The 13,194-nt window shown below is 39.2% G+C and overlaps 1 protein-coding gene and 1 pseudogene across 5 annotated transcripts in view; both read right to left on the bottom strand.

Moving 5' to 3' along the window:
* SH3GL3 (SH3 domain containing GRB2 like 3, endophilin A3) overlaps positions 1 to 13,194 on the bottom strand; it is a 135,416-nt gene that overhangs the window by 52,354 nt on the left and 69,868 nt on the right. For 3 of the 5 annotated variants that reach the window (XM_072801579.1, XM_072801586.1, XM_072801565.1), the window contains exons 2-3: positions 5,887 to 5,927; positions 699 to 767 (exon numbers count right to left, since the gene is read on the bottom strand). In XM_072801579.1, coding sequence (XP_072657680.1) covers positions 699 to 707 — 9 coding nt within the window. In that variant the 5' untranslated portion in view covers positions 708 to 767; positions 5,887 to 5,927. The remainder of the gene's footprint in view (positions 1 to 698; positions 768 to 5,886; positions 5,928 to 13,194) is intronic. The other 2 variants (XM_072801557.1, XM_072801571.1) reach the window with 1 other exon arrangement.
* LOC140610846 (protein Abitram pseudogene) lies at positions 10,252 to 10,888 on the bottom strand (annotated as a pseudogene).

Genomic DNA, 13,194 nt, shown 5'->3' with positions numbered 1-13,194 from the left:
AAATACTTTCATACACGTTAATTTTTTTGCATAATTATCCCAGCATCCATGTGAGGTAGTCAGGGCACACATATAAAACTTGTGTCACCAGTCAGGAAAGATGAAAGACGTATTCAAGTTCACAGTGCTGGTTCTAGTAGCAGAACCCAGATAAACGTCACTTGTCACTCAGCTTCTACAACATGTGGGAACAGAGTCAGAGTCCTCTGCACCGTGAAGGAATCTCTATGTATTTGAAATGTCTCATCCCAGAAATACATTTTGATTTTCCAGGATAAATCATCACAATTACTTTGGTATTTTTTTTAAGCATTTATTTATTTATTCACGAGACACAGAGAGAAGGGCAGAGGAATAGGCAGAGGAAGAAGGAGGCTCCCTGCGGGGAACCCGATGCAGGATCCATCTCAGGACCCTAGGATCATTCCCTGAGCCCAAGGTAGGTGCTCAACCACTGAGCCACCCAGAGGTCCCTACTTTGGTCTTTTCCTTGGAATAACTGCCAAGATTGACCATCTTTGGAGCATTCTGACCTTTGTCCACTAGAGGGAACCAAACAGCCATATCCCATGTCTGTGTTAGGGGGCATTTACGTACATCCCAGAGTCTCACTCTAATGTCCTTTACGTTATCACTACATCTCATATCACAATGAAAATCAAATTTGTAATACAAATGACAATAACATGCTCTCTTACCCTTTCCATGTCAAGAAATTCGTCATCTAGTTTCGTTCCTTCAACACCACTTATTTTTTCGCTAAATAGCTGTGAAAATAAACACAAGTAATTGCATTGTACAATAATTTATCATACTTTAACTCAACCCATTACAAACAAAACCAAAAAAAAAAAAAAAAAAAAGACAACTCATGTTCAGCTTTTTTTTCTTTTTTTCTTTTCTTCTTCTTTCTTCTTTTTTCTTTTCTTTTCTTTTCTTTTTTTTTTTTTTTTTTTACTAAACCCTTTAAGAAAATTGGAACAGGTAACTGTATCAAAGGACATGAAAATATGTATTTTCTCACTCACTCAACAGATAATTATGCACCTACTGTATGTAAAGTACATGGTAGGTGCTCTAGTAGAAACACAGATAAATAAGATCCTTATCATCCAGGAATCTAGAGTTCAGCAGAAGAGTAAATACATGCACACTCAACTAAAATACAAGGGAGGAAAAATATGAACAAAATAGTGCTGGATGCAAATTATTGTAAACATGCCAAGTAATAGGCATTTTAGTGATTCGTAGGATCCTGAGAGCCCACAAGCGGAAGAGGGGAGACATCCAGGACCTGTTTCCTACAAGGCTTGGCATTTGAGCTGCCCACTTCAGGATAAAGGACATTTCACCAGGCAGCATGGAAGGAGCTTCACAGCAGAGGCAGTGCGGAAAAATACCCAGAGACAGCAATGTGTAGGACGGGGTTTTACCACCTTGCCACTCTGGTATTTAGACCAGATAATTCTCTGTCGCAGGAGCCTGTCCTGTGCATTACAGGATCTTTAACATCATCCCTGGCCTCTACTCACTAAATGCCAGTGGCGCACACATACCCACACGGTGACAACCAAAAATGCCTTTGAATGGTTAAGAATCACTGGTAGAGGGTAAATCTGTTTGAGAAACAGTAAGAAACTTGGTTTGACTATAATGAATAGTGATCAAACAAGAATGGAGGAAAATAAAAGCCAAAACTTAGAGAAGCCAGATCACACAAATTCTCATATGCCAAGTGAAGAGGTATGACTGTGAAGTCCCTAAAGGTTCTTTATCAAGCAATGTAGTTGAAGAAACCTTTTAGCAAAGCGACTCTGGCTCTAGTGTGGGTTGCTTTAGAGAACAGGGAGGATTGAAAGAAAATAAGTTAAATCACTTTCCTTAGTCAAGCACATTAACACAATTTGTTTATAGCTTTAAAATATTTATATGAATTTAAAAATCAGTAGTAAAGAGGGAGGGTTACCACCAATTAATGGTAAAAGGATCACAGGTTCTTTTACATGTAAGTGTGACTTTCTGCTACTATTTACACTGCCAATGCAAATACAGTATTACTATTTAATAAGAGGAATGTAGGTGTACGGACGTAACTTAAAATCGAGGTGTGAGAAGGAATTACTAGGACAGAGTACATAGGGGAAGATTATAAAATGGCCATGATTTTTTATCTTCTCTTTAGCTATGTCTTTGCAGTTCCTCCTGGCCAGAGTTGGAGTCTACCTATCCCCTTGTGAATCCAGGCTGGACTTGATACTTGTTTTGAACCACAGACTGAAGTGCAGGCCTTAGCAGATGTTGTATGCTTCCAATCACTCTCTTTAAATCCTGTTGCCATCATGTGAATAGGCCTGGGCTAATTTGCTGGGTGGTGAGAAACAAAATGGCCCAAACACCCCTCAGGACAACCAGTCAATCTGCAGAATCAGAGCCCCCGGTTGACCTGCAGCTGACTGCAGCAGACACATAGGAAAGCCCAGCTGAGGCGAGCCTCCTCAGCTCACCCATGGAAACAGGAGTTGAACAAATGGTGGTTGTTTTACACTCCACATCAGAGTGCTTTGTTGTTGTTGTTTTTTTTTAATTTTTTATTTATTTATTTATTTATGATAGTCACACAGAGAGAGAGAGAGGCAGAGACACAGGCAGAGGGAGAAGCAGGCTCCATGCACCGGGAGCCCGACGTGGGATTCGATCCCGGGTCTCCAGGATCGCGCCCTGGGCCAAAGGCAAGCGCCAAACCACTGCGCCACCCAGGGATCCCCATCAGAGTGCTTTGTTACTCAACAAAAGCTACGTGATACATTGGATGACAGTTTTTATTTTTCAGGCTCAGTATAGATGTAGAGGGCACTATCTTAATGCCTGGATACCAAGTCTAACCTTCCACAAAAATAATCCAGAATTCCAGTGCCACCCCCTCAAGCAGTGTTTACATGGAAGCATCCATCATTTAGATCCCCCAAACATCTTTTTGTTCAGTACTGAAATCTTTTAAAATATTAGTTAACTTTGAAGGTGATATTCTGAGACTCTAATGAAAGTTACGCAACCACTTCCCAGGTAAAACACTCATTTTGTTGCATGGCAGATTGCAAAAACGGCCACAATACCTTGTCGCTCTCCTGCTAAGAAGTGCAGTCGATTTCTCTACCTGGTGACTAGCTTTTGTCAATAGAACAGAAAGTAAGCAACCCTGCAGGAGTACTGAGTTCAAGCCTTATCGGTACATCATAGCCATAATGGCTGTGTACATACTCCTGCTCACCCTCTGACGCCCACTGTAACCATCTCCACATGAATAAGCCTGAGCTAGCATGATGCAGAATGAAAGCCCACTCAGGGCAGAGACAAGTCTTGCAAGCAGAGTCCTCTCAGAGCACGAAACCTCCGGCTCACTTGGCAGCTGACTACTAACAGACGAGTAAGCTCAAGCCCAGCTGAGATCAGCCAACCAGCAGACCTACCCAGTGAGCCCGGGCCAAATTACAAACCCACAAAATTGTGAATAGCTTTTGCTTTTGAGTCACACTGTGTTTTGAGGTGTTTTGTTATACAGCAAAATACTGATTGGTACAGGTGCCTATAATTTCCGAGGGTGACTATGACCTCCCCTCCCTGCAGGAGCCCATGCATAGATCCCTGTTTTAAAATATCCACTTGAAAATCTCATTTGTACTGAGAGGCAGACCTGGAACTTCCTTAATCTGAATCCATTCTTATTGGTTCAGGTTATACCTGTTCTATTTCCAAAAAGCAGAGAGTCTAATACATGAAGGAGTGATCCCACTTTTAAGAACAAAAACTAGTGAGGTTAATATTCCTTTCTTGTTTGGAAAGAGACAATATAGGATGGTTTTCAACATGAGTCGCAGGTAAGAATCATGATCATTCTTCTGCTTTTTCTGAATTTCCCAGTGATGTTCAGTCGTTCTGAGAAAGTAAGTATAAATATACATTTGGTATCAGTTCCTTAGACGACACAATGATAGTTGATACTTCATCAAAGAATACAGTTGAGCATCTATGTGTAAGGCACTACAATTGGTACATGGACATAAAGACAAAAAAGACAGGCATGATCCCTAAGGGCTCCTGACCTTATTCAAGAGTTACAGAAACTGCAGTTCTATTTCTTCTAAGTGTGGGAAGCTAAATATAAATACTCAAGCTTCTTCTGGTGAAGTTAATTGGATAAATTCAACTCTGATACATCCCTATGCTCTGAATACATAATGATGATAGATTTAATATATAAAAAAAAGGAACCATAGAGACAAGCAAGGCTTTAATAACAGAATGAACTTTTTTATGGACCAGAAAAGGCACAGAAAAACAACACAATGGGCAGGGTTAAAGCCTCAGTTATATTGGTGTCTTGTCTGCTACAGGCCCTGGTTCCTGTTGGGTAGACAGGAACCTGGTTCCTTTTTAGGTATCTACAAGCTCCCCATGAGACAAGAGCCTAGAATCAGGCTTTGCTTAATTCCGGGGGGGGGGGGGGGGGGGTGGAAAGGAAGTGGGGGGGGCACGACACATTTATATGCAAACCACTGTCTGAGTTCAGCACCTTTGGCAATCCACAGGCCCAGCTCTCTGGCTAGGTCAAGATATCACCAATGTCACTGGAGAAGAGAAACTACCCTGCAGCACTGGGGCCTTGGGAAGCCAGGTGGAAGCATTTACAACCACTAGAAAGAAATGAGCAACAAAGATGGGTTAAGAGTAACAAAAACATGCTCCCCAATAAAAATTAAGCACAGAAATTTAAATTCTAGGGACACCTGGGTGACTCAGTGGTTGAGCATCTGCCTTTGGCTCAGGGCATGATCCTGAGATCCTGGCATTGAGTCTCACATCAGACTCCCCTCAAGAAGCCTGTTTGTCTCTCTGCCTGTGTCTCTGCCTCTCTCTGTGTCTCTCGTGAATAAATCTTAAAAAAAAAAAAAACCTAGATGGAAGGAAGCAACTTATATGGATGAGTAAGTGCCAAGAACGCTCCAGAACAGAGCCTAGAAGGATATGTGGAGTATAACAAGATGACCAGAGAAGAGTGGCATTTCTGGCAGAGAGAACAGCATAACCTCAGCCATACCTTATTTTAAAAGATATGAGGGCATTCAGGAAACAGCACAGTGATCAGTAAGGGTAACTGATATGAAAGACTGACCACAAATGGAAATGAATATACAAGCATCCAGGCAGGGGCCAGATCCCAAGGCTGCACTTAATCCTGTGGGCAGTGGAGACTTTCAAACAGGTGAGTGGTATGATCAGATCTGGGTTCATCCAGGAAGATCACCCAAGTGGCCCAAGGAGAAGGCACCAGACAGGTGCCTGAGGATGGACAGGGAGGATCCACTAGGAGATGAACACACATGAAGAAGCAGACTGGGGAAGAGGGTCAAAATTTCACTCTAAAACTCTGCCAACCACCTTCTTCAACTTTAAAAATGCAAGCTGTCCTCACTTATTCATCTTCCCTGTCACCAACATCGTTTCTGACCTGCGCATGCCAGACAGAAGCTGCAAATCTGAAACACAAACATGTAGCCAAGTCAGCGTGGCTCATGTAATCTTGACCCAGGGAGAAAGATCCTGCTGTAAAGGAGGCATATCTGAAGCTGCCTGGGCCCTGCAGTCAGGGACAGAAGCCTATCTGCCATCTCCTCTCCAATTGCATCAGCAATAGGAAAACAAAAAGCATTTTCAAAGACTACAACAGAGCAGTCATGTAAAAGAAGTTTATTTGGGAAACAAAGGTTTGCATTTGGCTTTTCAGCTAGATGTGTCTGGGGTCTTAGTGGTAAATGTTAACACAGCCTTGGCCTTCTTCTTGAGCAAATATCTGTTTTCAAAGAAAACTTGGCTTCTCCACCTTCTTACCTTTAATGAAGCAAGAAATTAAACAGTAAGCAAGCCAGAACCTAGGAGAAAATGCAAAAAAGCAAAATTGATACCTCAGGATAAATTAGAAAGTGCTCTAGAACAGTATTTCCTAATAAGTGTGCCACAAAACACTGGCTAAACAAGCAAAAAAAAAAAAACAAAAACAAAAACAAAAAAACAAAAAAACAGGTCCTTGGCCATGTAAGTTTGGAAACATTCGGATAAACCAAAATTGGCAGATCTCTTTACCGAAACATTTTTCAGAGACTTTAAAATGGAAATGGCATTGTGGATTTTCAAGGGGATGCATAGAAGATGCAGCATTTCCCCTCTCCCCAATTGGAAGATGTCTCACACAGGGAAAAAAGTCTCAGAGGAGATTTCTGAGACATACACTTGGAGAAGCCCCACACCAAAAATGTCACCCTCTCTACTGGCTCCCTTTGTTGTTGTTATTGTTGTTGTTTATTTTTAACCAATTAACAGTCATATTCTGCTATTATCAGCTTGGAAAATATGGCAATACTCAATGATAAATATAAATAATTAAGGTTATCTGTAGGTTGCTAACATCAGGGGAAGATGAGTAAAGGGTATAAGTGAGCTCTCTGTACTAGTTTTGCAACTTTTCTGAGTCTAAAATTATTTCAAAATTAAAATTAAAAATTAAATTTCTGAAGGCTTCAAAATGCAACCAAGGCAGTCAGGATCTGACCAGCCAAAATCACAGAGAACAAAATTGCACTGAGAAGAGCCATCGGTTTACAGCTGCTTTTTCCCTTTGGAAAGATATCTGCTTTACAACATAGGACATAAAGGCTGAGTAGAACACACCAGCCTAGAACTTGCAGCAGTTTCCCTGGACTGTGGAAAGGAAAACTGGAGTGTACCATAACCAAGGCAACCAACCACATAAGAGCCAAAATTCCAGGAACATAAAGAAGTGAACATAACAAGTTATGTGAAATTTCCTCTCGAGGCTTCTGACAATTCCTAAGCTGCATATACACTAGACAAAATGTTAAGATACCAGGAGGAAGAGGCTGCTAGAAGGCTAAACATCTCAGCAGAGATTTCCGCAGTATCACAGTGATCAAGAGATAAAACTGGAGTTCAGGACTGCCTTTCCCCTCATTATTTGTCAGAATAAAACTGAATCCTCCCTGGAGGAAGAGAACATCACCCAGAACTACAAATATCTGTCATTAAAATAATAATTTGTTAAAAAAAAAAACCATCTGATATACCAGGAGACTGAACAAAAAAAAAAACCCTGAAACTAAATTTTACTTGATTTATTTGCTTTTTTAAAGTAAGCTCTATGCCCAACATGGGGCTTGAACTCACAACTCCAAGAATAAGAGTCACATGCTTTACCAACCGAGCCAGCCAGGTGCCCCTGAAACTAAATTTTTAAAAAGATACTCTACTATGTAATCCCAAATTAACATCAGAAATTATCTTCAAGATAATTATGATTACCCATGTTCAAAAAATAGATGACAAAGGCAAATTCCACTAGAAATCATTAAAAGAGAGAAAATGGAAATTGTCAATGAAAAATGCAATAACAAATTCAGAATTCAGCAGCTGGATTTAGTAAAAATTAGACACTGAGAAAGAGAGAATATGTGCACTGGAAGATAAAGTACTGGAAAGTATCTAAATCGAAACATAAAGGGAAAGAAGATTAAAAATATACACAAAAAAGACATTATAAACATATGAGATATAGTGAAAACACCTAAAATATGTATATTTTAGAGTTCTACAATGAAAGGACAGAGAAATTGAAAAGAAGCAATTTGAAGAGTATGGCCAAGAACTGTTCAATATAGTCAAAATAAATCAAACTACAAATTAAAGTTCTGTGACTCTCAGCAGGATAAATATGAAGAAACACATTGAAGACCAAAGACAGAAAAACTTAAATCAAAGAAAAAATACACCAAAAAAGCAACAAAAAAATCGTGAGCTGACAATGCTGCAGAAATCATGACACAGCTACAAGACAATGAAATCACATCTTTTAAGTGTTAACAGAAATTATCTGCCAGCCTAAAATTCCATTCTCAGTGAAGAGACCCTTCATAAAGGAAGGCAAAATTTAAAAAATATTCAGACAAAAGAATTGAGAGAATTTTTCATTGACAGACATACACCAAAAGAAGCATAAAAGGAGCCACCTGGTGGCTCAGTGGTTGAGCATCTGCCTTCAGCTCAAGGCATGATCCCAGGGTCCTGGGATCAAGTCCTGCATCGGGCTCCCCACAGGAAGCCTGCTTCTCCCTCTGTCTATCTCTCTCTGTCTCATGAATAAATTAATAAAATATTTGAAAAGAAGAAGGAGGAGGAGGAGAAAGCAGCAGCAGCAGCATGGCAGGGAGTTCTTCAAATAAAAAACATCTCTTAAATCTAAGTGAATATTGACTGCTTAAAACAATACTTTGTGAGGTTTTAAATATATGTAGAATTTTAAAACATGAACTAAATGGCACAAAAGCCACCACTGAAGAGGTAGAGATAAATTGTTACTGGGTCTTTTATTGCTTGGAAGTTTTAAAGTACTAATTTAAGAAAGACTCCACCACATAAAATTGCATGTTGTAATCTCTAGGGTTGCTTTTTAAGTAATCACAAATTTATAACAAGCAAGATGCTGGAGAAGAAAATGGAATCATAAAAATGATTAATTCAAAAGAAAGTAAAAAAAGAGAAATAAACAAGAATGAAACAAATAAAAAATAACAGATTTAAATGCAAAAATATCAGTAATTACTTTATATGTGCATGGACTAAATATTTCAACCAAAGAAAAAGCATTAGCCAAGATTATAAAATATTAAACTATACTATTTCCTGCCTATAAGAGATGCACATTAAATATGATAGGAAAATAAACAGAAAAGATATTGGACAAACACTAACTTCTACATTAACAAAAAATCTTGAGAAGCTGGATACTAACACATAAAATATACTTTTAGACCAAAACCATTATTGCTAGAATAAACGAGGACATTAAAAAATGATAAAAGGTCAATTCAACCTTTCATAATTCAAAATTAAGAAATAAGAACCATAGGGGCACCTGGGTGGCTCAGCTGGTAGGCGGCTGGCTTCAGCTCAGGTCATGACCCTGCAGTCACAGGATCCAGCCCTGTGTCAGGCTCCCAACTCAGTGGGGAGTTTCCTTCTCCGAGCCTTCTCCGAGCTCTGTGCCCTCTACCTCAGCTCATATTCTTTCTCTCTTGCTCATTCTCTCTCCAATAAATAAATAAAAACTTTTTAAAACAAGAAATAAGAATCCTAAATCTGTATGCATTTAATATCAGAGCCTCAAAACATATAAAGGAAAATTTTATAAAAATGCTTTCAAATATCTCAATTTTTTAATACATCTCTCTCAGTAACCAATAAAACAGACCAAAAAAACCTATCAGTAGATTGACTTGACTTGAACAATCTAATTTACGTGTGGAGAACACTACAACAAGCAGGACAGAATAACAATAGTTTTTTTTTTTTTAAGTCCTTTTATTTGAAATTCAGTGTAAATGCTAACTTAAGACAATTTTAAAGCATAAATCAGTTCTGTTTTTAGTTTAGATGATGTAAAAGTTTTTGTTCCATTCAAAGGCATCTGTGCCTTTGGATTACAGCACCTTCTCATAACTTCTTGGCTGGCTACACCACAGCTAGAGTGGGAGACCGAGCGACTATACTGTACGGACTATGAGAAGCAGCTTTACACTGCGTTAGAATACGTCCATGTTGGGAAAGCCCTTTGTGGTTTTCAAAGCCTTTTCCTGTATCCCTTATTTAAGAAGCCAGTGTTACATTTGACTTTGTTTTAGAGAAGGCCATCCGAGCTACGCGCTGTGTAAGGAGTGGAGGAGGTATGCTCTACGCCCTGCCCCTGCCCTACTACCTAAAGGGAGAAGAGCTAGGGCTGGAGAGGCTGTACCAGCCTTTTCTGTAATGTCATTCAGAAGCCAAATGGGTTAAAAAAGCCTGATTTTTTTCCAACTTCAAACTGAAGGAAAGTTGAGGCAAAAACAATAACCATGCCATAACATTCAAATCAAAGCACATCAAAATGTAGTATTTACCAATGGGTTATAGGACAATGGTTAAATTATTTTTACTTTGCTACTTGACACTGATCTGTCTTGTCCAAATTTTTCTCAAAGTGCTTTATTTTTTATCAGAAAAACATCCTCTGCTTGCCAGTTGTTAGAAAAGCAAACAACAGAGTGAGTACATGGGCAGGGCAGATCTGGGAGGCTGAGGACAAAAACAAGAACCAAGACTCGTTATATAAGATAAAGAAGGGAAACTAGGTTAAGTTTTAAGGTCAGGTCTCTCTGCGGATGGCTGGGTGTGAAGCACTTCACATGTGCAGGTGGCTCTTTAGTGCACGGACTGCTCAGGCCACAGGCCAGGGAGGGATAAGCATGCCGCATTGCTCATTACCCCATTACAATCCTCATGATGGAGCTGTTGGGGCATTAATGCGCTTCCCCACGACTGCTTCATACTGTTTCTGTGTCAGTAACCCTTCCGTTATGCTTTTACTTTCTTCAAATTTGGGCAATACAACTGCAATGTAGCCTTCGGTTGACGGCTTCTCTTGAAGAATAGATGGCTTATGGAGAATGTTTTCATTCATTTCCATCAGCCGTCCTCTAACACAGCGAGATATGGTATATTCTTCTCCATCTGAGCAGTAAATCGTACACAGAGGTGCAAGCTCTATTAGAAACTGCCCCTCGCTTAAATTTCCCAGAGACCTTGTTCTGAAGTCGGCTACAGTTAGTACTGATTTGATAGGAGATGCTTTTAATTGTTTTTCCACTTTGAAAACTGGATGAGAGTCTGCCAATGTGATGACACATATTCAGTTGGAGCGCTGTAGTATACAGTGGTCCTCACAGGGTTTGCCTTTGACATCGGCTTTGTACCAGCCAGTGAAGTAACGATCCACGAGCCACAGCATCCACAGCCCCAGGCTTGGTGGCCTTGGCAACCAGGACCACGGGTGCCACTACCCCCGCCCTACGGGACTGGAGCACTTCCTCCCAATAACAATGGTTTTCAAGTAGACATGGTGCACTTACCAAAACAGACCATGCACTGAACCATGAAGTACGTCTCCAACAATTTCAAAGACTAAAATCATTCAGAGTATGTTCTCTGACCACAGTGAAATTAATACAGAAATCAAAACCCCAAAAATGTTCCAAATTATTAGAAAATTAAGCAATATACCTAAATAACCTGAATCAAATATGCAATTGCTAGGGAAATTAAAAATACTTATAAGAGAGTAATACCAAATACAGAAATATATTTAGGCTTGTGGAATGTAGCTAAAGCTGTTTCTTAGAGGGATTTATAGCTCTAAATCACCAGTTCTCAAACTCCTACATTTCAGGATCACTTCACTCTTAAAAATAATTTAGGACCCATATCTTACACCATACATCAAAAACAATTCTTGAGGCACCTTGGTGGCTCTGTCAGTTAAGCATCTTACTCTTGATCTCAGCTCAGGTCTTGATCTCAGGGTTGTGAGTTCAAGCCCCACCCTGGAGGAGCTCCACCCCACTTGGAGCCCACTTAAAACAAAAATAGAAAATTCCTCATTGATGTTAAAATAAAAAGGTAAAAGTTTAAAGATTCTATAGGATAACATTACCTTGGGATGGACAATTTCCCAATACTATAAAGAAAAAGAGGGGATCCCTGGGTGGCTCAGCGGTTTGGCGCCTGCCTTTGGCCCAGGGCACGATCCTGGAGTTCCGGGATCGAGGCCCACGTCGGGCTCCCGGCATGGGGCCTGCTTCTCCCTCTGCCTGTGTCTCTGCCCCCCCCCTCATATATACATATATATATGAGATACATATATATGAGATATATATGTGAGATATATATATCATGAATAAATAAAATCTTTTTAAAAAGACTGATATATTGGACCTCATTAAAAATAAGGCAGAGTGAAAAATCAAGTCATAAAGTAGAAAAAGATATTTTCAATACATTAGAAAGAATCACATTCAAACATTAAGAAGAATCCCTACAAGCCATTGAGAGGAAGGTAGCATACTAAATATTTTTTAACATGGCAAAATCTTATGGAGGCAACTTCACAAACAAGGATATCCAAATAGGCAATAAGCATTAAAAAATATTTTTATCTCATTATCACCATGGAAACACAAATTAAACCACAATGAGATGACAGTTCATCATGACCAGAGTGGCTAAAATTATTTTATAACAACCATAATGCAAATTTCTCCAAGGGCTCATAGAGCAACTGGAACACTCCTACACTCTTCATGGGGTTTACATTGGTACCATTACTTGGGAAAACAGTCTGGCAAAATCTAATATCATTGAACATATGAAAAACCAAACTCTCTGACTCAATAATTCCACTCCTAGGTGAAGACCCAGAAGAAATTCCTTATATATAACCAGAACAAGCAACATTACTCATAATAACCAAAAACTAGTAATGACCTAAATATCGATTAATAACAGTGAATAAATAGATTGAAGCTATTTCTATAATGCAATTCTGTATTGCAATTAAAAAGGAAGAAGTACTCCTGTCACATGCAACACATGGGTAGATAACAGATGTAACACTGAAAAAGCTCATGCTGTATGATTCTGATTAAAAAATTCAAACATAAAAGGGAACATCATGTACTAGTCCATTCACATAAAATTTAAAAACAGGAAAAACTAATCCATGGTGATAGAAGTATAGTAGTTACCTTTAAGTTATGGTAAAAGAGAGCTTCCTGGGGTGCTAGTAATATTCTGTATCTAGAACTGGCTATGTGAATGTGTTCACTTTGTCATAACAGATTACCTTGTTATAACAGAAGACCTGTCACTTTCCTATAAATATATATGTTTTATTTCAGTAAAAAGTATTTAGCCACCCCCTCCTGCAAACCCTGCATTCAATGTTTTCAGTATGTGCACACATCATATTTATCGAGATTTACCAGTCCCTAAGGAAGTTTAACAAACAATGCTGGCTTGTTTCTTCCTCTTCTTTCCGAATAGTAGAAATAGATAGTCGTGTCTGACTATCCACATATGGAAGTGTGTTCAGTAGAATCAGGACTAAACCATATAGAATCTAATAATCTATATTCAAAAGACAAAAAGCCCCAGAGGCTACTACATGGTGATCATGTCCTCTGCACCCAAAACGCTACTTCAAGTTTAATTATTATAGCAGCAAAATAAAGATATTAATCTCACCAAGAGGAAGTAAGT

Source organism: Canis lupus, chromosome 2, assembly GCF_048164855.1.
Source record: "Canis lupus baileyi chromosome 2, mCanLup2.hap1, whole genome shotgun sequence".
Classification (NCBI taxonomy): domain Eukaryota; kingdom Metazoa; phylum Chordata; class Mammalia; order Carnivora; family Canidae; genus Canis; species Canis lupus.
This window is presented reverse-complemented; position numbering and strand designations above follow the sequence as displayed.